Source organism: Amphiura filiformis, chromosome 5 (assembly GCF_039555335.1).
Source record: "Amphiura filiformis chromosome 5, Afil_fr2py, whole genome shotgun sequence".
Lineage (NCBI taxonomy): Eukaryota > Metazoa > Echinodermata > Ophiuroidea > Amphilepidida > Amphiuridae > Amphiura > Amphiura filiformis.
In genome coordinates, this window is record NC_092632.1 from 52,133,999 (window position 1) to 52,160,755 (window position 26,757).

Consider the following 26,757-nt stretch of genomic DNA (forward strand, 5'->3'; position numbering starts at 1 on the left):
CAACATAATCTTAGCTTTAATACGTTTACTAGAGTAAATTAAAAACATTAATTTATATAATATACTAAGGCACATTTTTCCAACACATAAACATTAAGTTAAACAATAAAATGTTTGTCTCAGAAACATTTGGCATAAAAGCTATTTGATATGCAATTGTTTGAAAACACTATATGTGCCCCGATGAAAGCTTTTTTTGCATAGCCAATTTTCTTCCACCCCAACCACACTTTACAGCTAAATGATAAAACAATACTGTTTGACAGGTAAAAAAGAAAAGCTGAAAATGGATTGATTGTGTAGCTTACATCTGCAAATAGCCATGAATGCAGGTTTCGAAGACAACCCTCTTTTTTTCCCTTGGTCCTAGTCTCATGTATTTGGTCATTACATGTATCTTCTTTGTCACTAAGCAAATATCTAAGGCCATGCAAATTAAAGTACATAAATGACAGCCAGTGAAAAAATTTCATTGACCATCCTGGATTTGAACCTGTGACCTTCGGATCACCCGACCGATGCTCTACTGAGGTAATGAGTCGGATGGAGCAGTGATGTTATTATCTATAAGCCTTCTGTTCAATACCCGCGCCCACTATCATCTTCTCATCAGATACCACAATCCATTTGGCTTCTCAATACAGTGACGTCAGTGTGTGATCCAGTGTGCGTAGTATTAAATCATGTGTGTTGACTCAAAGAATTGGCATGTTTACATGCGCTTTCAAAGGCAGAGCACCTGTACATGGGCAAAGTAACTGTAACAAAGTACTGACGACATTGTCTTGAGAAAACCAAATTCCACATAATGCTGTATCAGGTTTGTGCACCTATAACATGCTTGGGCACTTAAGATGGGTTATCAGGCTTTTACTGTGTTAAATCCTCTTGTCCATGTACTTGTCTTTGCCTCAACTCAGTGTCAGGGCTCAGGGATTCCAAACCTGTTTTGTTTTTCTCTCCGCTTGTACTTCCATCTTCTTTAGATCCTTCCACTTCCATCTCATTCTTGTTCTCCTCTTCCTCTTCCTTTTCAAGCTTTTCAAATCCATGAGCTTCATCACTACTTTCTGAACCTACGTCACCTTGACTTGTTTTTGTCTCTTCATCCGGTGATTTCGCAGAAGTGGTATCTGTGAATTCGCTAGCAGTGAATTCACTAGCTGTGTCTTCATTGCTTTGACTTAGTGTCTCAACCCGACCTGTTGAAACAGACTCTGTTGTAGCTATGTTTGACTGATCAATTTGAGACAACAGAGAAGGCTCTGATTGACTTGACCTGAGAGGAGTGCTGGAAGCGTCTGATGGGGAGGCGCCACTGACGGTCACATACTGGGGACGTCCTTGAAAGAGAGCTGTAAACAAAATGGTAAGAATAAGTAATTATTAACAATCGAGGGTTGAGAGCCAGAAAGCCTCAACTCACAATCACCTGCTCCCACAAAATGAGCATAAAGTCGCCAGGGCACTATAGAAGACACAGTCCATTGATCATGGCAAAATTCAATAGAAAACAAAAGACATTGTGGAGGAAATATTGATTTTTGCAGACCAAAGCAAGGAGCCAACTTTATGCTCATTTTGTGAGCGCTGGTCATAGCAAGTTACCGCTTTCTGGTTCTGAGCCCTTGACATCTTTCTGATAACACCTTTCTTTAAATGTGGGTGATTTGTTCATATTGTGTTATATACCTCACATTCTTGAGGCCTGCACCAAAAACGATTTGAGTTAAATTGCAATGACTGTTTTGATATTGAAGCAAAACTTATTTCACATTGGCCCAGTACAGTATGGGTGGTAATCACTTTTCATTCATAACATCTAAACGGAACAACATAAAGGCCTAAAATTTCACTAGGATTATGAGAAAAATAAAGTGGGGGCTGAGGCTGTCTATCGTGTCACATCCTTTAATTCATAGGATATCCTCTGGACCTAAACATAATACTTGCATTATGTACAAACCTACAAATCAGGTCTCAAGTTTACTTACAGGTACTATTTGGGGGAGCTTTGTAGATAAATTATATTCCTTTACTAACAGATGTTATGCTCCTCGTACAAAGACATTTAATTTGCACTTGCTTTCTCATTTGAGTGTTGAATATTGCTTCTATTTTCATCCTCAAAACTGAAATTAAAGCAATATTTTAACATTGCTGAGGAAACTTTTTCCCAAAATTGTGATATTTACACAATTGTAATGTAAAAAAAGCATGGCTTTAAGGTGCTTTATTTTGTAACAAAATCAGAGATTTGTAATAAAATCTGAGAATCCCCAAATTTGAAATATTAGTCAAACTTGCCCAAGGCTACAATGCTTTGTTGCATGCACAAATCTATGGAATGTTCATAACACATTGAACTGATCTACCTCATTAAAATCAACTGACTGGTACATGATTTAAGCACTGGAATGAAATAGTGGGTTTTTATCATTTTGTCATTAGTTCAGCTCAAAATATTCACAGATAGTGAAAACTAACATTTTTGGAAAAAATCTAAATCCATTAAAAAAATTTAAATCCATTTTTTTTTTCAAAAATCTTACACTATTGCTATAAGGTCATGGAAAATAACAGTTTGCTTAGGGTTGCATGCCACACAAGAATTAAGTAGGGTTGGTTGGTCGGTTTTAGCGATTCATTTTGTGTGATAAACAATGCAATCTATCTGAAACTTGAACATCACAAATTAATGTGATAGATGTGGTAACTTTTTTTTGCTCCCAGAAGCCAAAGGCCTCAATATTTTTTGAGTTAGGGGTCCTAAGCTACAGTAAATCAAGACACCCTAACCACACAATTATTTCTATTTCTCCAAGCCTATATTTCTACACTTCAACAGACCCAAGTATTTCTTTATCAAATTAAACATTATGCGCCGGTATACTACCAGTACAGACAGAAGCATCTGGTGAAAACATAGTAGTCTGTGATAGTGTATACAGATTAATTTTGTTCAAAAATGTGCTTAAGGGCTCGGATAGCGATGTTTTCACATATTTTTTGTGGGACCTGAGAGCATATCAGACAAATTAAATTACATTTTAAATACGAGGAATGTCCTTCTGATACAAATAATTTTGATATTTTGATATTTGCGATATAATACACATTTTATGGCAAATGATTAAAAATTGATATTTTTGAAATTCAACATTCCTCAAAGTAAATTTTATAAATCTAATGATATGTACTTAAAGTGTATGTAGCTGGGATGAAAAGCCATCCATCATATGAAAATTTTGACCTTTCATATTGAAGATATATATTTTTCCCCCAAAACAAAAAAAAAATATGTATGTCTTTTTGGGGAAAAATTGATGGCTGACTTTTCATCCCAGCTACATACACTTTATGTACGTACATATCATTAGATTTATAAAGTTTACTTTGAGGATTGTTAAATATCAAAAATATCAAATTTTAATAATTTACCATAAAATTTAATTTTGCATAATATTGCAAATTTCAAATAAAATCAAAATTATTAGATATCAGAAGGACATTCCTCGTATTCAGAATGTAATTTGATATGTCTGATGTGCACTCAGGTCCCACAAAAAAAATATGTGCAAACATTGCTATCTGATTCCTTAAGGGATCTAGAATGAGCGTTTATGGCTTTTCGACAGTATTTTTTGTGGGACATGAGAGCACCTCAGATGTGCATTCTGAATACGAAGCATGTCTTTCTGATATCAAATAATTTTCATTTTTTGAAATTCACGGTATAATAAATTATTAAAATTTGATATTTTTCAAATTTTTGATATGTAACAGTCCTCGAAATAAATTTTATAAATCTAATGATATATTCTTAAAGTGTATGTAGCTAGGAGGAAAAGCCGACGATCAATTGAAAATTTTGACCTTTTATATGGAAGATATGGATTTTTTTCCAAAAAAGACCTATTTTTTTTGTTGAAGTAAAAAAAAAAAATTCCATATCTTCAATACGAAAGGTCAAAAGTTTGAATTGATCGTCGGCTTTTCATCCCACCTACATACACTTTAAGTATAAATCATCAGATTTATAAAGTTTACTTCAAGTACTGTTAAATATCAAAATATCAATTTTAATGATTTGCCATAAAATGTGTATTACATTGCGAGTTTCAAAAAATCAAAATTATTTGATATCAGAAGGACATTCTTCGTATTCAGAATGCAATTCGTTATGTCTGATGTGCTCTAATGTCCCACAACATATACTGTCCAACCGTTCATACCCCTTCCCTTAAGTTAACAAACAAAAGAAAACATACATAAACGTTCTTGTTCCATGTTTCTCTTCATAATAGATCTTCTTTCCTCATAGGTAACTGGTCTTGTATATCTAACAGGAATATCTTCTACCTCTGGGTCTGACATTTTCCAGAAACTTGGAGCACACTGTTGCCATGACAACATGGTGAAGATTGATAGTAGAAGGAAGAAGCTGCCAATACCAATGACGGATGACATTATTGGCCAGTAAAACATGAAATATCTGTAAAAGAAACAATGCACAAAGTTATAATAATTTCACATGCCAATATCATGGGCAACATGTGATTAGGCAAAAAAGTATGTCTCTGAAGAGCACACCTAGCTTTTAAAATTTGAATTTGAGCAAATTACAGTTTTTTCCATGTTTTGAAAAACATTTTCCAGGAAAAAAAATGTACAAATTCGGCTGCAAATCGACCGAAATAAAGTGGGCTAAAATTGATATAAAAGACACAAAACAGAAGGAAATTTAGGAAAGTCCATGGTCTTAATTAGGAGAAGTGTACTGAACGTTATGTATTAGGCAGACAGCTGAATCTGGATTCATCTTTTTGATAAATTCATGTTACGCATTTTGAATTAGAGAACAAGAGATCAAGCGCTTTAGCTCTAGATGGCAGCATATCAATTTTTGCTGGTGTTCAGCATGATAAGTAAGCTAAAGAGGGCGGCATACTGGGTTAGCTAATGGACCAGTGCAGCGCAGTACGGTAAACGATTATCACTGTTAAAAAATTGACATGCTGCCCTTGTGAGCCAAAGCTTTAATCCTTTGTTCGCTAATTCAAAAATAATTCATGTGCAACATGAATTTACCAAAAGCCACATACGGATTCAGCCATCTGGCGAATTCATGATAATGTCGAATAAGGAAAATTAAATTGGTCATTTCTTACAAGAACAATATAGGCGTTTCTTTTGAGCAAGAGTTACCATTACTAAGTCAAATCCAAAGGGAATCAAAATAATGTCAAAGATTTCCTCCTTGAGATGTACATGTACAATGGAGTATTGTCATTGTACACAAAGATGACATCACAACATCAAGGAACGCCCATAGGGCTTTACAAAGGGAAAGTGTGCTGACCATATACAATGTACATGTATATGTCAAAGGCATTCTGTGAAAACAAGTCACAAACAATTCCTAACCAGTAGTGGGGGGGGGGGGGAGTTGGGGAGGGAGGGAAGGCAAAATCCACTTGTTTTATCCTGATGAAGTCAAAATATTAGATTATTAACAAAAGATAAACAGGTAAACAAAACAAACTTGAGCGAACTGACATAATATAACAAGTGAGGGAAAAAATTCAGAACCATCACGAATTGATCCAGGTTCTCTAGATGTCGTGTCAAGAGTTTAAACCACTTGCAATTTCACCGACTCATAATTGTGACATGATCAAGGGGAATGAGTCGGATGTCGCTAATACCGTAAAACCCCGTCTACAAGCATATATAGTACGTCTGATGAAAGCTACATTAATCCAAGCGCCATTAAGGAGTTTGAGTAAATAAATTACAGATCCAAGCATATACAAACAAGTATTATTTTTAGGCCAATCTATTGTATTGGCATATTCACGCTTGTTTCTACGGTATTGTTTTTGAGTTATTGGCAAAAATAGTGTTCAAATTCTTTTGTTTCATATTGTTTTCAGCTATTGATAAATTGCTCATAACTCAGTAACCAGATGCCCAATTTTGATGGGGTTTGCATCAAAATTTAGCATTTGTAAACTGCCAGAAAATTATGTAAAAAACTTCTAATTGAAAATTGCCGACATGTGACTCATTCCCCTTGATCATGTCACAATTTACCTCTGTGAATTAAGCAGATAATGAGTATGTCTCTCCCTTGAGTGCCAAGCGGTCATATTTATATAAAATGTGACAGTAAGAGGGCCTATACACTTCACCCTGGCAGGACATCACATAAGACAATATAAGGTACAATAGAACATGAGGAGATCCCAATTAAGAATGAGAATAATTAGGCCCTCTCATTTCAAATCAGTTGTGTGCCTGAAAATTAAGGGTAATCCCCCTCCCGGACAACTCAAAGAAAAAATAAATATTCCTTGTTCTTAGTACAGTTTAAATATGCACACATTTGGTAAACATTGTGGGTACACTTTGTATAAAATGTAGTGTAAAATTGCAAATTCTGTGTGCTCTGCATGAGATGAACCCAATGCATATCAATTTTTACTTCATGAAACTGAAAATGTGTTCATGCTGCACATACAGATATCATGGTCAAATTGGGCCGAACCAATGCTCACTGGGCAATTTTTTTTTCTTTGCCCCTCCCCCCTGACAAAATGTCCAGGCACCCACTTTTTCTAATAATTAATACAAGATGGTAAAGCAGCTTTTTACATAACACAGACAAAACCTAGGTAAGCACCTTATACCTGAAGCAACAGCCTTAAGGAAATTATTTAAGTCATACGACTGGGGACTGCGTGGGGAAGTGATGCTTGGGTGATTCATAAAACATTCACTAATTGAATTTACTAATATCTCCAGTTTTATTAGTATGGAAGAATAGGACATTTCAATTTGAGGAAGTTTGTGTAGACTAGGCTAATATTCACCTTTGTTTCAGTACCACTAAGGTATATTACATTTTTTATTTTAGCTATAGCTCCCTCTCCACAAGTATTAAATTATATCTGTACTTGGTTAAATAACATTTGATGCAAATTTTTTACACAATTCTATGGGGTTCTTTTTTGTGAGCATTTAAGTGCCTAAAATGGCCTAAAATGAGGATATAATGACATTTCCAGCCTTCTCTAATCTTTGTCTCCATGTAAAATGAAAAGGTCTGTAAAAAAAAAAGAACCCCATTCAAGTTTGCAATAAAATTGGCACAAAATGCTAATTGAGCAAGTACATATTCAATGCGCTAGTTTTTGAGTGGGGGCTATACAAATTATTTTTTTATGTATTGTATGTCACTGGCATATATAGTATTTTCAAAAAAAATGTCCATCTGAAACTAAAGGTGTTTTCATTACGCTGGTCCACACTGAATGCTGTGCACATTTTAGAGGGAAAACATACATTTCAGATCCTTGTATTAGAATCTAGTTTTTGTTCCTGCGAAGAAATATGTGACCATCCAGCACAACTGAGCCCTGAAGTCGCCAATCATCATTTTTGAGATATTCAACCAAAATATTCTGCTTGAAATTAGCTTTAAAATGATGTATATCATGTCTATAGTACTTGACATTTAAGTAGTGAAAAATCAATAAAACAGTCAATAAATTCTTTGTTTCCTATTGTTTATTGTTAAGTTCAATGGAGCATATCTCAATTGTGGCACTGGCGACATCCGAGCTCAGTTGTGGTGGATGGTCACATATGATTAAATGTTTTGTGATGCCACTCTAGTAGCATGAGTCCAGAAGATACCTCCATCCTATTTACTTACCTGAGACCAACAAAATGAGCTTGAATCTTGAGTACTGATGAATAGACTTCAATCTTTCTAGCTTGTAGTTCAACAAATGCACCAATAACAGGTTTATACTGAAAGAAAATTCGACAATGGTAATGACTTGGGATCCCATTTGAAAATATTTACATGATGTTGTTCCTTGATATTATATGTGCAGTCTCTATAATCAGCCTTGAAGCCATATAGCTATATGTGACAATCCACGACAAACCCAGTGTAAAGTTGCCAATACACATTCAAAAACAAAGGATTTTAAGGCAAATTATTGAATTTTGAGTATCAAGTTTACAGGCAATTGTGACAAGTGACATACCATTTTAAAGCTTGTTTTATGGGGATTTTAGCCAATTCAAAATCTAAGATACTCAAATGTGCAACTTTACACTGGTTTCGTCGTGGACGGTCACATATGTAATCTTGTGTGATATATTAATTCTGATTTTTCAGCAAACCCTGAAATACTTAAAGCACCCTATTGGCGGTGAAGTTATCATTGTTTAGTGGTTCTGTGAGGAGTTTAGATAAAAATCCAATGAAATAAAGCAAACTGTTATGTGTTCAATGAACTATGTGGGCAGCACACATCTTCCAATTGTTTATTTGAAAAAAGTGATCAAGAAATGTCTTCAAGCTCGCTGCATGTTTCTAAGCAAAGAATTCTCAATTTGAATACACATATAAAATCTATTTCTGATCAATTTTCAAAATCGCTCTACAATACAATGTCAAGTACCAGATGCTGTGGTTTTACTTAGATTACTGAACCTTTTGTATAAAGCAAACTTAGGGGGAAATTTGATTTCCTAAAAAAAAATTTAAAAAAAAAGCACAGCACATTGCTTCTTTGCAAAATGTTTGAAAGACAAACTTTTCTTTTGCCTTAGGTTCATGGATGTAAAACATTTTGCTTTCATAGCATTTTCAAAGAACGAATACAATTTTGAACAAACCAATTAAAACCTTGTGTCTGACTTAATTGAACATGTAATAATACACCTCTGTGACTTGCTATTGAACTTGAATCTACTGACTCCAAACACCTACCGAATTATCAATGAAATCTTCTAAAAGGGTGACGGTCAAAACTTGCTTCTCCTCACTGTACCCTGTCAGCAGTAATGGTGAATAGATAAATACCTCTAACATCTTGAGAATTGGTGAGCGATACCTTATCATAACCTGTTAATAGAATCAAAGGAAATTAATGCAAAATAAAAAATACTGTTGCGCAAAAACAATTCAGTGTACACCTACTGTGACAATATGTTATCCATAATATGAGGAGACAAATATAGCCGCATGAGTGCAAAATTTTTTTTATGTGCAATGCCTTTTGCCATTTAAAAAATCTACAGCACTATTAAGGATTTTCCGTCGTCACTAAACCTATCAATCAAATTTTTTTAAATTTACATATTTTGTACATTATTATGTGTAGATAATAAATCAGGAAAAAAAACAGGGGGTGCCGACATGTATAACTTCATACCATCTATTGGACCCTACTGTCAAAAGCCTACTCTAGGGGAGGGGTCCAGGTCTGTTATCAGTGGAAGCACGCTGGCAAGATTTGGTTTGTACATGTTGTATTTAAGCAGCCACCTTTTTTGCGCTTAGCAAACATTGTTTTCTTTATTTTATGGCTCTAGTTATCGCCGATGTGCAAAAATAGCATTGACACGCACAACACGCATCATTCTCTGCGATGTCTGCAACGCAACTCCGAGCACGACGCGGAGTACGCGCACGTTGAAAAGAGGCGCAATAGTCAATCGAATCAGGTGACGACGGAAAACCCTTAAAGTGTCAACTCTGGAGGTAGTGGTACTTGAGATGCTCTTGAGATTAACTTTGATGAACAATTTCAAACTCAATGTCGAAATGAGATTAACAATTTTGTCCAATTTTGGATTCCTATGCAAATGTAATTTCAAAATCTAACATGAGACATCCATTGTGCAAATAACTTCCTTATACTCACACAACAAAATAAAATGCATATTTGAACACAGTGGCAGCATCATAAGAGGCATTCCCCCAAACATGGGTTTAGCCCCCTCCCTGCCAGTCACAACAAAAAAGTCACAGATAATCCCAATATTTGTTCTTTTAGGAAAATTGACTGATTTTTGCATCCTTTCCATCCCCTTTCAATTATATAGATATGAGTGCTGAGGCACTCAAGGGAGAGGCAGTCATTACCTGATTAATTCACAGAGGTAAATTATGAGTCTGTGAAATGGCAAGTGGTTTAATCTCCCTACCAGACATCTGAAAAGGCTGCATCGATTCCTGCTGGTTGTGAACTTTTTTTTCCCTCACTTAGTATATAAATAACTAAATGTCAGTTTACCTGAGCTTGTTTACCTGTTCACTTTCTATATTTGGCATTGTTTGGAAACTGATTAATAAAACGGTTCTATCATCTGGAAATTATCAGAATCATTCATAACCTCATTAATATACAGTACGCAATACATGCAATCCAATCGTTTTTATTTATTTGCCAAAACGCAAACGCTGAACGCGGTCACTAATATTCAACATTGGACCCCCTGCACGCGCGCCGTGTTGTGCGTCAAACAAACTGCGCGCACGCTGGCCGCCGTTTGGATTTTTGGATTGCACGCTACTATATTTGCACAGATTGTTATTCGCACTTCTGTTATTGGTCGTCCTGTTTTAGCCTGATCGATTTTTGGAAAGGCAAAACGTAAAATATGTTTCTTTTTGAGGAAAATGGTGTGTTATTTTGTTAAAGTGAAGAGATGAAAGTGACGGTTAAGAATGAGGTTAATAACTTTGCATCGGTAATATGTCGGGATATTCCTTGGTTCCAAAGGTTTAGATTTTTCACAATGCCCTCCAAATAACCGATGCGCAGTTATTAACCTCTAATTATTCACATATTTTTGTCTCTTTTGATTGCTTCATTTTTCAACACTTACCGGACGTGTAGACTTAGCGGTTGACTCCCCTTTGAATGATAAGAAATCCATTTTTACCATGAAAACACCTACATGTAAACATAAACACACAACAAATCAAATAAAGAAACCGAAACACTTACAATTCTGAAAGTTTATATAGATAAATATATAATAGCTCGATCATGCAAGTGGTTTGTTTCACTTCAAAGGCATCCTGGATGATTAACAGAGTGTTTCGTGACCATAGCATCCACTTTTTGTGACATTTAGGTATCCACAAAAAAGCTTATTCCAAAAATTTCAGTTGATTCGGTTTTTTCGATAAAGCCTTCTCCAGATTCCTCTATAATAGTTACAAAGACATTTAAACTTTCAGTCCTTATGTCACTTATACTAGCTCCTATACACACTCACACCCCTATATAAACTTTCATGCTGTTAGTTTGAGAAGCACAAAGTTTAGCAGCTCATTTTTTACACCAAATATTGTGTTTTTGAGGAAAATGTACTGCCTCTTTATTTGATATATTATTCAACAAATCTATACAAATAAATGAACCATTGTGTTTAAATTACTGCATACAGTTGAAGGAATTATGGAGACCCTGCCAAACTGAAAAGTATACATATGTTCAGAATGGCAAACATTTTATGAATCCAAATGTGATGTCAGACTTACTAAAATGCAAAAATGAAGAGCTTTAGTGAAAATCATAAGAAAACAATTTAGTAATTTTACAAAATCTTACCAAGTTCTTCATTAACAGGTGATTGTGGCATCTCTAACTCTAGTGAAACTTTGTACTTTTGACCTTTCATTAACAGCTGTTGGTAGCAACATAGATAAAAGAAAATGAAATGGAAATATATCAGCACAAGCAATCAATATCAAGTATACAGTTGCGTTGATATTGTGTTATGACATCTAGGTTTGATATAGTAGGACTACTGGATGCTCAATTCTAACTGCAACTGTGAGAAACATTATGTTACCATTCTAATAACGGAACATGAAAACAAAAGATATGCGGCATAAATTTTATTAATAGTCCAGGGGGTTCTCAACTGAATTCCTTGAAATGCTTTCAAATGTAGAGAATTAAGTGCCATTATGTGTGAGACCTCAAGAGTGTTCAGTCCTAACTGGTGATGTCCAGAGGCAATGCCCTGGCAGGTGTCCAGAGGAGCACCCCTGGAAGCACCTGCATTTTAACAATAGGATGGTTCTATTTGGACACAATTTCTTAATGTATAAAAACTTCACCAATTGTTACGAAATAAAAAAAATCTCCTTACTAGCTGCCTTGCGCCATTTGAATTGCTTCAAGGGACACACACAGAACTAGTTGAGGACCCCTGTATTAGAATCTAGTTTAAGTTCCTGCTCAATTGCGCTGAGAGAATATTATAGTGACACAATTTGATCCACTCTGACCCAAGTCTGATATTGTGAAAAATGAGTTATTGCATTCTACAAAATTGCTCAATGCCAATGCTGGACAAAATCAGGAAAAAGCTTGTGAATTTGGGGTAAAAGGCCCAAAAACAGGATCAAAATAAACAAAAGTGCAGAAGTTTTGATTAAAACAAATCTAGAATTCCTGATTAATCCTGAAAACTTACATCCCCATATTTGATTCTGAGACTTACATAGTACATTTTTTTGTAACTTACATTGGTGTATGGAGATTTAACCAGGGTTGCATTGGAATGTGGGAAAGGACATGGCTCTGTACCACTGAATCTGTCACAGGTACTGAAATCAAAATAACAATAACAATATTATTGGTAAATTACATTATACACAACATTTTGTACAGCATGCTTTTATATAAATACAATATTGTAATCAGACTATAAATCATGACCACATCCTGTGGAGGATTTCCTAAGTAATTGTATGAGGATATATATAAAATATATTGACTGATGTCCTGCTAAGACACAGCAGATAAGCCACTCCCTCTCTTTATAAAGGCAGGGCTGGATTTACCTTTTGGGGGGCCCTGGGCCCAAACGCACCGTGAGGGAGGCATGTGCACTCGAGTGGCCAAGTTTGTAGATCATACTAGGACATTTGTGCGGGAAGCGCGCAAAAAATTCAATTTTAGCCTGAATTGAAGCTGAATTATGCTATATAATAGACCAGTGCACGCAAAATTTTGCAATTTTTGTAGGTTATTTTGGGGGCTAAAATGGAAGATGCACAGGGCAATTTTGGGGGCCCCCAAAATTTTGGGGCCCTGGGCCCGGGCCCATTTGGCCCTATGGTAAATATCCGGCCCTGTATAAAGGATATATATGAGTATAATATGGCAGCTGAATTTTGGAGGGGTACTCCATAAATATTCACATGAGTGCAAGTGTATCTACTTTTTGACAGAATGATCTGATTTGGACAGAGGGAACTGAGTGGGAATGGTGAAGTAAGATAAACGGATTTGGAGAGAACAGTGGGTCATTCAGGCACTATTAGTGATTCACCAGAGAGGGGTTTATCAGCAAAGACTAGGCACTGACTTTCAAGACCACCTGCCTCAAAAAATGCTGACAAACAGATAGCACCTCTTACTGTGCTGATTGATATCAAGCATCTTGAGGATCAAAGGAGAGAGCTCTCAGAAGCAGAGCGTCATGGAAAACCCTGTCATGGAAAACACTCTTAGATTAGTAAATTATGCGGTGCGTAAAATGTCAGGCAGTTCTCAGGCTTTTGTGGTTCATTTTTAAAAACCCATATACAGTGGAAACTCATTAACACAAAATTGTGCGGAATTCAAATTTTACTTCTTGTTATCAGGAGTTCGAGTTATCCAGTTCTAATAACATGTGAAATGTATGCTTGGGAATGTAAAACATACTTCTTGTTATCAGGAACATCATGTCAAGAGGGTTTGTGTTAACGAGTTGCCACTGTATTTGCAAAATGACCTCAAATGACCCCTCGATGCCCTTTGACCTCACACCTGTTGACATCACATATGTCAATGTACCTAATGGTCATTGTGTCAAGTCCCATTGGAATCCATCAAAGCATGTGGGAAAATGCAACATAAAAAGCTATGGGTTAACATTTTCTGCACAAACATCACATGTACACATACATCACACACACACACACACACCCCCTCTCGGTCCTGGCCGATTTGTGCTCCTTTGTCACTAATCAAACCGTCTGGCAAAAAGCTTGAAATAACAATCGCTGTTTGGTTTATGCATTTCCATATAAAAATATTTTCAATTGGCTATGGAACCATGTAACGGTTGAATAAGGACTTGACTTGTGTAGAAGTGCCATAACAATATGTAACTAAACTTGAAAACTGCAAAAGCACAATAGTTATTATATTAGGACTAGGTAGCCTATGGGTGGTTGAAGCCCAGTGGTTGATTGACAGCTGATTCAACCCAAATAAATTAGGGGACAGCAGTCGGGCCAATTAGAAAAGACATACCAGATGCTTTGTTTAGTGACAAAGGAGCACAAGACGGCTGGGACCAAGACATTACACAGACATCAGAGCTTGTTTTATTGTCGCCTTTCCAAACTTTTGACAAATAAATTCACTACAACTTTTAAGGGATGAAATCAAAACTCGACCGGCGGTCAACCGCCAGTTCCGGGAGGTTCCGTCCGGTCTGGTTTCCATTGTTTAGAACAATAGCAACCGGACGGAACCGGTTGAGTTTTGATTTCGTCCCTAAGATGACTCACCTTGTGAATTGCAAGAAGACCGGTTTAAGATGGGCCACAGTTGGCATATATGCATAGTAAAAACTTCCATAGAGAAACACAGATATCCATAGTTGTAGTGTGATTAACAATAATATCACAATTATTTTAACAGTGGTATCCTTAAACCACAGAACCCAGCGGTCCTTACTGTCCTGCACCCGACGTAACATGCTGTTTAATCCCCATGCCACGCTAGCCATGATGATACTAGTTCTCTCTAACCCTCAATCACTTCGAGTATGCAGTGCTAGGTTGTCAGTCAAACTAATTACATAACATACTCAAGGTTTAACATGCACCTGCTCCGATGTTGCTTAGATCATATTTGGATCGATTTCTTGTGTCTGGAATGAAATCTGGAAGGAAATAAAAAAAGTAACATCAACATAATTTAATAGTCATGATGAACGAACAGGATGTGTTATAAATTACCTTTTAAATAATTTCATAGAATATCATTCTTATTCAAAAAGCAGATAGCAATTAATAAGCAGATTACAAACATGTTCAGCTTTTGAGTATCAGTATTTTTAGCATTCACAATTAAAAATCACCAAAACTACATAGAGGTCTACTATGCCTATGTGACTTTTAAAAAAATATCCAAGCAAAGTGTCACAATGGTCAACCTAGTAGATTGTTGACTCATATTGTAATATTGCCTTAAAACCATTCTTACACAGGCCCACTGGGCAATTCCATTTGAAATCCATTATACACCCCCTATGGAAGACATGACCTTAATCTCCCACAAAGGGGTGTAGAATTCAAACCCATTCAGGTAACCCCATTTGAAATTCACACCCCAGTGTGAGTGGGAGATTAAGGTCATGTCTTCCATGGGGGTGTAGAGCCTTAAACTGGAATGGCTCATGAGGCCAAACAAAGAAGTTGTTTGGTTGTCCTCTGGCCACCTCACACCAATTTACGGTACAAAAGAATACCTACCCTAATTTTTGAAATCCAGAAACGGTGTTTCTTTCCCGGTGGTTCAGTCTTCACTGACAATGTGTACGCATGATGGTTCCAATTAGGGGTACTTTTCAAGAAATGTCCATGAATTTTCGAGGACAAAATTGTTCATGCGATTGTACAAATTAGGGGTGTTTTGGAGCAAAATTGTCCTTGAAATGAAAAATAGGGTGTATTTCTAGGACTTTCGTCCGCGTTTTACCACTGCAGTTTTCGTTATTGTCCTCATTCCCTGTGAAATAGGGGGAAATTCAAAAGCATCCTTGAAATGGTAAAAATAGGGGTATTTATTTCGAAAAATGTCCTTGTTTCCTCGTGATAAGGGGTGAAATGAAAATCGTCCTCAAAATGATAAAATAGGGGAGGTATTTGGGAGGAAATTTTCTTGATTTCGCGCAAAATAGGGGGTAAAATTGCTGCAAATGTCCTCGATTCCCCGTGAAATAGGGGTCATTTTCAAATCCTGGAACGGTCATACGTCCTACCTTTAAATACAAACTGAACCCACCGGGGTTTCTTTTCCCGGTTTTCAGAATTTTAGGATTTTAAATTATGACTTTAATTCTCAACTTCTAACTTGGTTTAAAACACAAATCAAGTGATGAAATATCTTATTAAATCTGTTCCAACTCAAGTGACACCTCATGCATATTTTCCTGGGTAGGATTAGCTAGCCTTGTGTTCACTGGAGGGACATAAAAAAAGTTCTACATGTAGCACTACATGTACAGCACTGTTAATATTGAATTTTCTTAGTTCTTAATATGTTCCATGCAGTTTGAACTATGAAATTTAAAAAAAATCACACACACACACACCCATAGAAAACAAAAATGCCCACCCACCCGCCAATCCTACCCTAGAAAATTTGTGGCAACCATTCAATTTTGTATATGATTCATAAATAATCTTCATCTGACAGGTCATCATCCCATTACTTATACAAGAGATCACATTCTGCAAGCTGTATGTCATAATTTGGTCTGGCAAGTTTGGTTTGTGGTTTGGTACCTGGGTCAGTGTGGAGAATTTGAAAGTGGACCCGGTCAATATACCAATGTTTTAAGCAATTTGGACCCATCAATATATGAGCCAAATTTAACATAAACTGTCTTAATTTTTACAACTCCCCCCCCATTTTGGGGACCCATCCATATACCAAGATTGACTTAGCAAAAGGGGCCAGATGACTTGGGTAATTGATATACCAAAAGGTCAAAATGTTCTGAAGAGTTTGCACATCAACATAAAAGATCTAGGTAGGAGATCAATAGATGGAATTTGCATGTAGTTAAGAAATTACAGGCCTACTACTACATGTAGTATGCACGGTACAAAAATATATCAATTACAGGAAATAAAGTGGCAATACTAATGATGACTGAACCATTATATATGTATAGTTACATAAAGTCTGAAGGCAAGTTATGTATTTTAATAACACAAATTATACAACAGGTTGATTGTATGTGATGAGTGTATGTTCCTGTTTACCCTCCTGTTCCTTTTCATTTTCAGTGATGACCTATCCACTAGGTCCTTGACAGTAAAATGCTTGTGAGTTACCGAGTTTCCCATTAAATTTCTTAGCGAGTGAGGAGGTGACTCTTCATTAGTCTTTTTTTAGCATTAATTATTTAGTATATCAACCTCTATTCACCGTTTGCAGGATTTTGTTTGTAAAACTATCAAAAGTTAAAGCCATGTTATAAAATTTCCAGAAAAAAAAAAAAGTATTTCTTTTCCTTAAAATGTTAGCTTTTACTGTCAGATATGACCCCTTTTAATTTTGTGCCGGACAACTAAGGTAAAGCAAAGAAAACTGAAATTTACTAACAGCACAGATGTCACCAATGCATGTTAATCCTTCGGTTGTGCTACTGCATGGGCTTTTGATGTGTGTGTGTAGTACTGTGTACCATCCCGCATGCCGTGTACGTACTGTGATGTGAACATGGTGTACGCGTTCAACTAATATTTCCGTCGTAATAATAAAACGGTGGTTCCTGCGTTTTATTCAAAATTGTGAATTTTGATAAAACTACCGCACCTAAAGTCTTGGTTTTTGCAGGGGATGTTAGTTAAAATATAAAAAACAGAATTTTGAAAAATATTGAGGGCATCCTCCACAGCAAATGTTATAATATGGCTTTAAACAAGACTGAAATATTCCAAGTTTTTAATAAAATGACAAAATAATGAATTATTGCTACAAATGATCTGTACTGCTGTGACAGTCTGTATGATTGATCAACATGGGAACTTAAGTGACATGCATTTGCTGCCGCAACTTTAAACATGGGGGTCTTTCGGAAGCAAAACTGTGTGAACATAAGGGTCTTTCAGGGAGAAGTACTCAAACTCATTCAGAGAGAACTTAGGGGAAAAAACAAACATTTTTTTGGTGTAAAAGGGGTCATTTGGTGAGGATTTTGAAGGGGGCTTTGAATCAAATATGGGGTCTTTGATGAGTGGTGGATTAAAAAATAGGGGTTTTTGATGGGTGGTGGATGAATAAAATAGGTTGTCTTTGAGACTACACAAAATTGCAAATCTCAATAATAAGTGCCCTATGGGTTTAGCACTAAACACAACAATTCTATGCTAATAATAGTGAGGTTGATTTACAGTGTGTGTTATTTATTGACAGCAAGGTCTGAATAAACTGACAGGAAAATGGGGGACTTATCGAACCAATTCCAAGCCAAATGGGGGTCTAAAGAACTAAGCTAAATGGGGATTTAAAATTAATGAATTGATTTGGAACAAAATGGGGGCCTTAATTATTGTGGAATGAAAACTTTATGAATGTGGCCTTTTGCAACTAATCATTTAAATCAGGCAAAAATCCAAATGACAGGCACTTCAGTATGAAATTATTAACTTGTGTATTGTGTGAGACTTTAAAAGATATTTTGACCTAAATTGCCGAGTCATTGGGTGGGATGAACATATTTTATACAAACATATTTGAGTAAAGAGTCTTTAAAAAAACAATGTCAAGGATGAAGATCATGTTTTATAATTTAGCATTTATCAGTAGGTTGGAAATTATGCTGGTAATTTTCATGTCTGCGGAATAATCCGGGTGGAAAACACTGGTATTTATTTGCTTATTTTATAAGCTGAAAGTGTAAGGAAGACAATTTGGAACTTGTAAGTTGATATTCAGGGTGCCACAAATATCACATAGGGTGGAAAAGTTATAAAATGTTGTTCCTCTCTTATTAGTGACTCTAACTAGTGGCTACCCACGCTGAGTAAAGGGTGGCGATCACGAAATGGGAGGAATCACGTAACAGGTGATTGACACCATAGGATCAGAATCTGTCCATATTCAATGATACAGTTGGCTTATAATGCTCAAACCATGACGACTGCACCTCCTCGAACACACAACCCCACCCCACACATGCTCGCGTACGTCCACCATCACCCATCCACAGTGCGACACAGAGAGACAGTTCGTTTTTCGAATCAGTTAAAAAATTTTATTTATCTTCTTCTTCTACTCCTTTGTCTTCTTCTCCTCCATGTTCTCCTGGTTCTTTGACGTCTTCTACTTTTGCGTCTTCATCTTTTGTCTGTCTACCCTCTATTTCGAACCCCTCTAGATGCTTGTGTCTTATCTAGCTCTGAGTTCCTTTCATCTGTCTCTTACTGTGCCTCATCCTCATGGTCTTGGTCTGCCAAGAAATCTGTGAATATTGTAGGCCTTATCTGTGCACAACTCCTGTTCTTGTGAGTTGTTGGGTTTTTTTTTGGGGGGGGGAGGGGTTCTTGATTTCAGCAGTACTTTCTATTTTTATTGTTGGGATGATACCATATATGGATTTGCTGCCTGAACATGCTGTAATGGACTTCAGCCTCAGCTCACATCATTTATCTTTATTGGGTCAGGGTAGGCCTGCTAAGAATACGCGATTTTGGAGGCCAAAAAACGCACCCCGATTTTCCAAAAAACGCAAAAATTTTGCGATTTTTAATTTTTTTTTTCACGGATTTGGAGAATCCCTGGGCCTAACATCAAGTGCTACCATCATTAAAAAAAAAAAAAGATTTTTTCAATGTCAAAAAACGCAATTGGAGTCAAAATACGCAAATTGCGGCGCAAATAACGCAATTGCGTATTCTTAGCAGCCCTACGGTCAGGGTGTTAGCCAGGATCCAGAAACTGCCCATCCAAAATGTGTGTGTCAAGATCAGTTTTTCATTTCAAAAAATACATAATGACAATTTTCATGACTATATTAATTAATTTTTTATAATTTTTACATGGTAGACCAAGCTTAAATCATGAATACAAAATCAAAGAAAAAACATCCATTAAAATTTTAATACAATTATGAATAAAACTGTGGCGACCCACTCTTTTCATGAACCGAATAAGATAAAAAAATTGTGTTCAAAAGTAATTTTAAATTGCATCTGGACTATTAATACTTTATGTGCTGAGGGCTTTTTATAAGGGAATTAAACTGCTATTCTTTTTTTTCTTTTTTTAAAGCAATATAGTGGTTTGTCATGTATGTTGACTTGCCAACTGAGCACAAAACCAGTTAATTATAGTTTATACTGGACAATTCAAGCTTTTATACCAGGAGCCAAACACTTGTTTTTAGTGTCACCTGTTCTATGCATTTCTCACTCGAACCAGGAGCCAAAATGATGGAACCACTGGGTAAAAATCACCCGGCGCCTGTCTAATGAAAAGCTTGGTAGGTATTGGAAGTATTATCAATGAAAGTCTTGTTTTTTAAAACTCAAGGACACCGGGAGGCCCCAGAGGTCAATTGTTGTCTGCATTGTTGATTCGCCACGCCTTGTCATGCTTGTGCTTCTTTCGTTGAGCAAAAGCAATTGCAACACTAGCTGAGCAAGATGGTTCAAATTAAACAAGGTTTTCTTGTGGGGTCAAACAGATGTGCGCTACCAGCCTTTTGTCATACTTTCACGATCTAGGCGTTTAGGTACCTAACAAGCGCTATGAAGCGTGCCTCTTCACACCTAATGAAATGCTTACTTGCGCTGTGTTGTAAATACTTACCGTACTATAATTTCCTCTTACTTTAAGGGGGTACTATACCCCTGTGGTAAATTTGTGACTAGTTTTGCATTTTTCTCAAAAAATAATAACACACTGGTAATAAAAATTATGTATATTATTGGGGCAAGGAATCCAATTACTACACTGAAATTTCAGTGACTCAAGACAAGCGGTTCAGTATATATGATAGGAAACGAGGTACATGCTAGCGGTCCGGTACCTTATTTCTTATCATAAATAACAAACCACTTGTCTTGGGTCACTGAAATTCCAGTGTAGTAATTGGATTCCTTGCCCCTATAATATATACATAACTTTTGTTACCACTGTGTTATTAGTTTTGAGAAAAATGCAAAAATAGACACAAATTTATCGAGGGTGTAGTACCCCTTAAAACAAAAAAGAAAAATGAAACATGTTAGATTTAAAACTCTATCAAGTATCGATCAGGGTTAGAACCAGCACAGATCCAGGATCTGTGGAACCAGCAACCTAGATGGATCCATAGTCGAGACGCTTAGGGACAGTTGCGTTTCAGACCTGATAGAGCTGCCCGGGACAACCCGGGACGAAACAAGCTTACATGTAGCTACTATACCCGATGAAATTCAAAGACCTGGATGGCGAAGCATGACCCTGTGATCGATCAGTGGCCAATTTCAAGTGCTTTTCTCAAGTGGTCAATAAGTTTGGTGAGTGGTCACCGATTACATTGATCGTAAAGTTTTCTGGACTAGAAGTACATGTAAACACCAATTATAACAATAGCATTGAGTACCGGCAATATACAATCTTCGATTCTCACGGCGGGCGATCATCTCAATTATCTGGTTTATAAATGTGACCTTTTTATTCTTCAGTGACTCCAGGGGACGATGATGTAAAGAACATGGCCCGATTATGTATTCGCCTTGCTTGATCATCCGACTACTTAAAAACCTGTGAGGTCTAATTCATAAAATATCCTTTACCACTATAGTCTATGTTAGTTCGCAACGCAAACTTACAAAACCGGGTAAAACAGACACGCCATTTATCGGTTTGACATTTTCGTATTGGTGCTGCCCTATTTAAGTTTGCATTGAAGTGCCATCTCAATTTGGGTGCGCCGATGTGGATTATGTGTTAATGAATTTTTATTTATTCTGGATAAATAATGGAGTATTAATTACAATTTCAAGCATAGGAGTTTAGGCAAGAAGTACAAGCAGGGGTAGCGCTAGAACTAAACACTCCAGTGTCCACAGGGACCTCTGAACTTGCAGAAAATTAAAAAGTAGTGGGTCCGGAGTAGAGTTAGTTTGGTGAGTCCAAGTTGCACAAATGCAGCATAAATAGTATGTCTGCAGTAGCGCTAGATTGTAAAACTGGGGGTCTGCAGGAACCCCTGAACTTACAGAAAATTTTAAAAACAGGGGGTCCAAACTCTATTTTGGTGGGTCCGGGACCCCAAAAAGCAACCTAGCGCTACCCTAGAGTACAAGAAGCTATGTAAAGATTATGACAAACATGCAACTATATTGCACTAGCTAGCTTTTTGTACATATGTATACCCAGTACACTTTATCCCATACCGTTGTGCAGAGCTACTACGGTATGGGTTCCCTGTAAGTCTATTACAAGTTGTCATGCCATAAATCCGTCTATTTATCATACCGGTACTTATTAAAATTGTTTACGGAATGACACGCATACACACGATATAATATATATATTACTAGTATGTTACCAATATATGAACCCTAACCCTAAAATTGGCTGATCATCGTTAGCTAGCTGTAGTACTGTACAGCGCAGAAACATGTCGTCGCTGCGCATATTTCATTGGGTAAAATCAATATGACATCTAGTTATCGCTACGAAGCGTGCTAATTGCTAAAGTGTGACGACAACGAGGTGGAGCTAGAGCTACAGAGCTTTACAATTTTGTGCATGCTCATTCATATCAATGCCATCCATGCATGCATGGGCATAGCCATGGCTCACGTTACTCGAGAACTCTAGCTTCAAATTTGCACACGATAGTTATACATGTATGTACGCATTCGATGCTAGAGTGCTTTGCTATGGTTTTTTGGTCGGGAAGCGGTGCAATTTCGTGGGCAACCGGCATGAAATTTTTTTGCAATTTTTTGGTTATTTATTCTGATAATGTTGAAATTTGGATGAAAGTTATTTCGATGAGTCAACTGTATCTTTTGAGCAAGATTTGCCTATTTTGGACAGTCTAAAATTTTGCTGAAGTGTAATTTTAACAACATTTTTTATGCAATCGCCTAACGTGATCGGCTATGCGTGGGAAATACAACCAATACAAGATACAACAGAACAGGCTTTTCCATACAGTGAACAATAAACAAGAAATGAAATCCAATGAACATATAGATCTGCACAAGCGACTGATAGCCTATCTTTAGTATTGATGCTTTCAGGCTTTAAATGATAGCAAGAAATGGAAATCGCCCCAAAGGAAAGATTTTAATCGTGAAATTGATCGCCTCATCTTATGGATTCACATTATCCTCCGGCGGAACTGTCAAACTGTCAATTACAACGTCTACTAGTGGACTGGTTTTTAAATCCACTCTCATCAAACTAATCAAAACTGTAAACTACAATTTTATCGAAAAAATCAAAAGAAGAAATATACTAAATATTGCTTAGTTTCAATGATGCTTACCGATCGAGTCGCCTTGATGGTGTATTTCAGATCATTTTGCAACGTGGACCGTGGTTGAAAAATATTTCCGAGACGCGAGTATCGCCATTAGGCATGGCCCGGTAAGCTGGATAAAATTTAACGCAATCGATCGTCCAATCCTAGTTCACCTGAGTGATCACATGGTTACAAATACTCATATTTTCCCAAAACGGTAATAGACTGGAACCACCTACCCCATTCAATTATTCAAATACAAGACTCAACCAGCTTCAAAGCAGCTGTGCAAGCACACCTAAAGCAAGACTAACACAGAGCAGCAAGCATCTTTTCATGCGCACACCAGTTCCTGTTCGGATTGTTCCACTTGGAACGTTGTCCAGTATTCACACAGATACAGATACAGATTTGCCGAATGAAGCCGTATGAAATGAACGGTATCGGTGTCGGAACAAGGATTGTTACTTGTAAACAAATCGTTTCGCCGGCACGTTTCAAGAAATTAAATTTACGATCTTTTGATAATTAGTCAGGGATCGTTTTATTTTAACCTCTGGCATGAGAGATTGAGAATGTGGGTTAAAGTAGGTATCACAGGGAAACCTCACTTAACACATTTGTTAGTCAGTCAAAATGGCCTAAACCGGCAATACAAATTTACATTGAAATAGGTAGTTCAGTGTGCTCACTGAATTCGTTGACAAGGTCATCCACTGATTGCACAGTGAGCATGGCACAGTAAACATGGAAACCAGTGTTGCCATATAGTGAGTGCATAGTTCTATAAATGCTCTGTTATTGGTACTATAGTCTGGTTTTGTGCTGAAAGCAATTGATTTTCCAAGTAGAGTATGTCAAGATGAATAACTGTATCAACCTGCGTCAAAATCGGCGTAGTGGTTGGAAAGTTACAGTTTCTTGAAAATTTAGGACTGAATTTTTATAATGATGGTTTCAAGCAATATTTATGCATGTTAGTATCAATATACATGCCTATAAAGTTGTTCTAAATCCACAGTTTCAAAGAAATTCCCCTGCAGCAAGGCTCCAATAATCAAAGAAAACCCTTTACTTCAAGGAAATTTGGGCTTCATATGAGGAAAACCAACGTACAGTGTTGCCAGTTTTCATGCTCACTGAACACTAATTAATGCAATTTTTAGACCTTTTTAATGAATTTAATCACATTTTCTAAATGTTTTTTGATACTTTGATGATTTCTTTGTGTGTCAGTCACTTTAAAGCAACATTTCATTTATTAATTGATCAAAAATCACAATTCCCACTGCAAAAATTAATTAAAATTGTTAATTAAATTACTAATTATGCAAATTAGCGACTATTTCCTCAAAATAATTGATCAAAAATTTGGTACAACTTATTTTCTTATGAAAACAAATGTGGGATAGCTTAAAGAAGATAATTGTAAAATTATTATAGAAAAACAATTTCTTAATGAAATTATGATGGTGCCATGCCAAAACAAAGACTATAATAAGAAATAGGTTCCTAAAAGCGTTCAAATTTTTTGCCAAGTTATCCCGACAAAACAAGCCATAGCTCGAAAACCGGTTGGCCTTTTTGAAAAATTCAAAAAGCATTTTCATGCTGAATTTATGTTCTATCCAATAATGTCCATTATTCAACATTTTATCACTGTTTTAAATATTGCCTGAACTGCCTAATTGAAATTAAAAAGAAGCTTTTTAAGAAGGAAACCTTCATAAATATGTTGTCTATACTTCACTTGACCCAAATATATGATTTTTTTTGGTGATGAGAGACTCGCACATGGAATTTCAGAGAGATTTTGATAGCAGTTCCATTAAAAAAGGTGCTATCGTCATGAGACTAAGATCTAGAAACACCCCGTAATGCTGTTTTGGGGAATTTTGCTAGCAGAATCTTTTTGATGAAAGTCAATCTTTGACAAGATGTAACTTTGCTACGGAAAGTGCTATGACAAAAAGGTTTTCAGTGTTGGCTTTCTTTACTCAAGGGCTTTAATTTGATATATAAAATGATGCAGTTTGATGGCAAATTTGAATTCACCTGGGATACCTAGTTAAAGATAAGCCACTCTGTGTTCTCATTTTGCAACTAAAATAGGCTTGTCATAAAGCTTAAATTTGCGGGCCATTATGCTGGCCATCCATGTATTTGAAACATGGCGGATATACCAAGCACCCTCACTACGACTACGTCCGGGTCCGCTTTACACGGTCTCATGCTTCAGCGAATCCGACTAGATTTTGAATGCTATGGCCTAGAATGTGAAGCTATCGGTGACCAAATTCTTGGCTGGACTTCTCGAGCAAGGCTCACGTCATGCATGCATGCATGCATGCACATTAGTGCCGTACTATTACGCTGACTTTCAGATTCGGCGAGGAGGGCGATTTACGACCTCCTGGTTTGTTTACAAACAGAGAGGTAGACAAAAAAACGTTCCGCGTGTCCAAACACTTAAGTATCAGAAGGATGGTCCACAATAGCGTGATTCACGTAACCTGAATAGGGATTAAAAAGCTGTCACGTAGAACCATGTGCTTCTATTGTCCAATTTGCCATCAAGATTTCATATGGAAACAGTTCAGACCCAGTACAAGATCATGTCAGAAATTAATATTTTGTTCTGGGTCTGATTATTCGGACTAGCATGCACATGATGCATTGGTTGCATGTAAACTTCACAAACTGTAAGCTTACTTCAAGTTCAACTATTAATAATTAGCTTACACGGCCCGGGCCTACATGCATGACCTGGATCATGATGAAGCTCTTCCTTGTACTGATTCTGTACATTTATACATTGGCTAATTGCTATGTTTTCATTAAATACTCACACATTTGCACTGCTGAAACGTTGCGTTGTTGTTTTGGTCCAATGCTGATATTGACAATTCGTGCAACCAGTCAGCTCGAATCAGATGGTGTCAGACACTACATACATAGACTGGCAACTTGATCCAGACAGAGCTCAAAGTTCCTCAGAGATTAAAAAAAATATTGCTAAAATTAATCACAGAAGTGAAAAGTTATTTTAAGCATTTGCGAATGAAATAAAATGATTTATTAAAATTCCCATCCAGATTCTATGTTTTTTTGTACAGAAGCACATTTAAAAGTAACACACATTGAAAGCTATTGAAAGCCTCTTTAATATCGCCCCGGGCTTATCGCATGTCATAAATTGGTTATCTTTTGTGTATTTAAAAAAAATGTAAAATAAGAAAAATATCACCCATTTTGATTTAATGAATACATTTTAGACCATTATAAGTATATATTTTTGGAAAGCTTATATTTATACAAGGACATGCCAAATCAATAAAGTATAACACTTAAATACAGCGTGGATAAAAAATATACAGGGTTGAACAACAACAAAATTAGCATCATTCTTGTCATAATATAATTATGGTAAACCCCATATTTTCCTTTTCTGAAAGCTATGTAGCTCAATATAAATATGGATTCAGAAAGACATTGTATGGACCTTTCAAACAAATTGGGAAGAAAGAGTTTGGTATCCCTTGCGTTAAACATACAGGGTGCATGGTCAAAAATTATAAAATAAGTTAAAAAAATTATGACATTATCAATATCAAACTTTTGTCCTCCATTTCGGGCACTAATTGAATTCCTCATGTCCTTAAAAATTTG

The 26,757-nt window shown here is 36.4% G+C and overlaps 1 protein-coding gene across 1 annotated transcript; it reads right to left on the minus strand.

The window, feature by feature from the left end:
• LOC140153339 (seipin-like) lies at window positions 1–26,022 on the minus strand. Its single transcript, XM_072176066.1, has 9 exons — window positions 25,938–26,022; window positions 14,393–14,769; window positions 12,352–12,433; window positions 11,427–11,502; window positions 10,696–10,763; window positions 8,792–8,926; window positions 7,721–7,818; window positions 4,272–4,495; window positions 1–1,355 (listed from the first exon to the last, which is right to left on the minus strand). The coding sequence occupies exons 2-9, from the start codon at window positions 14,611–14,613 to the stop codon at window positions 871–873; spliced, it is 1,389 nt and encodes a 462-aa protein (XP_072032167.1). The 5' UTR covers window positions 14,614–14,769; window positions 25,938–26,022; the 3' UTR covers window positions 1–870.
• Window positions 26,023–26,757: the final 735 nt, after the last annotated feature.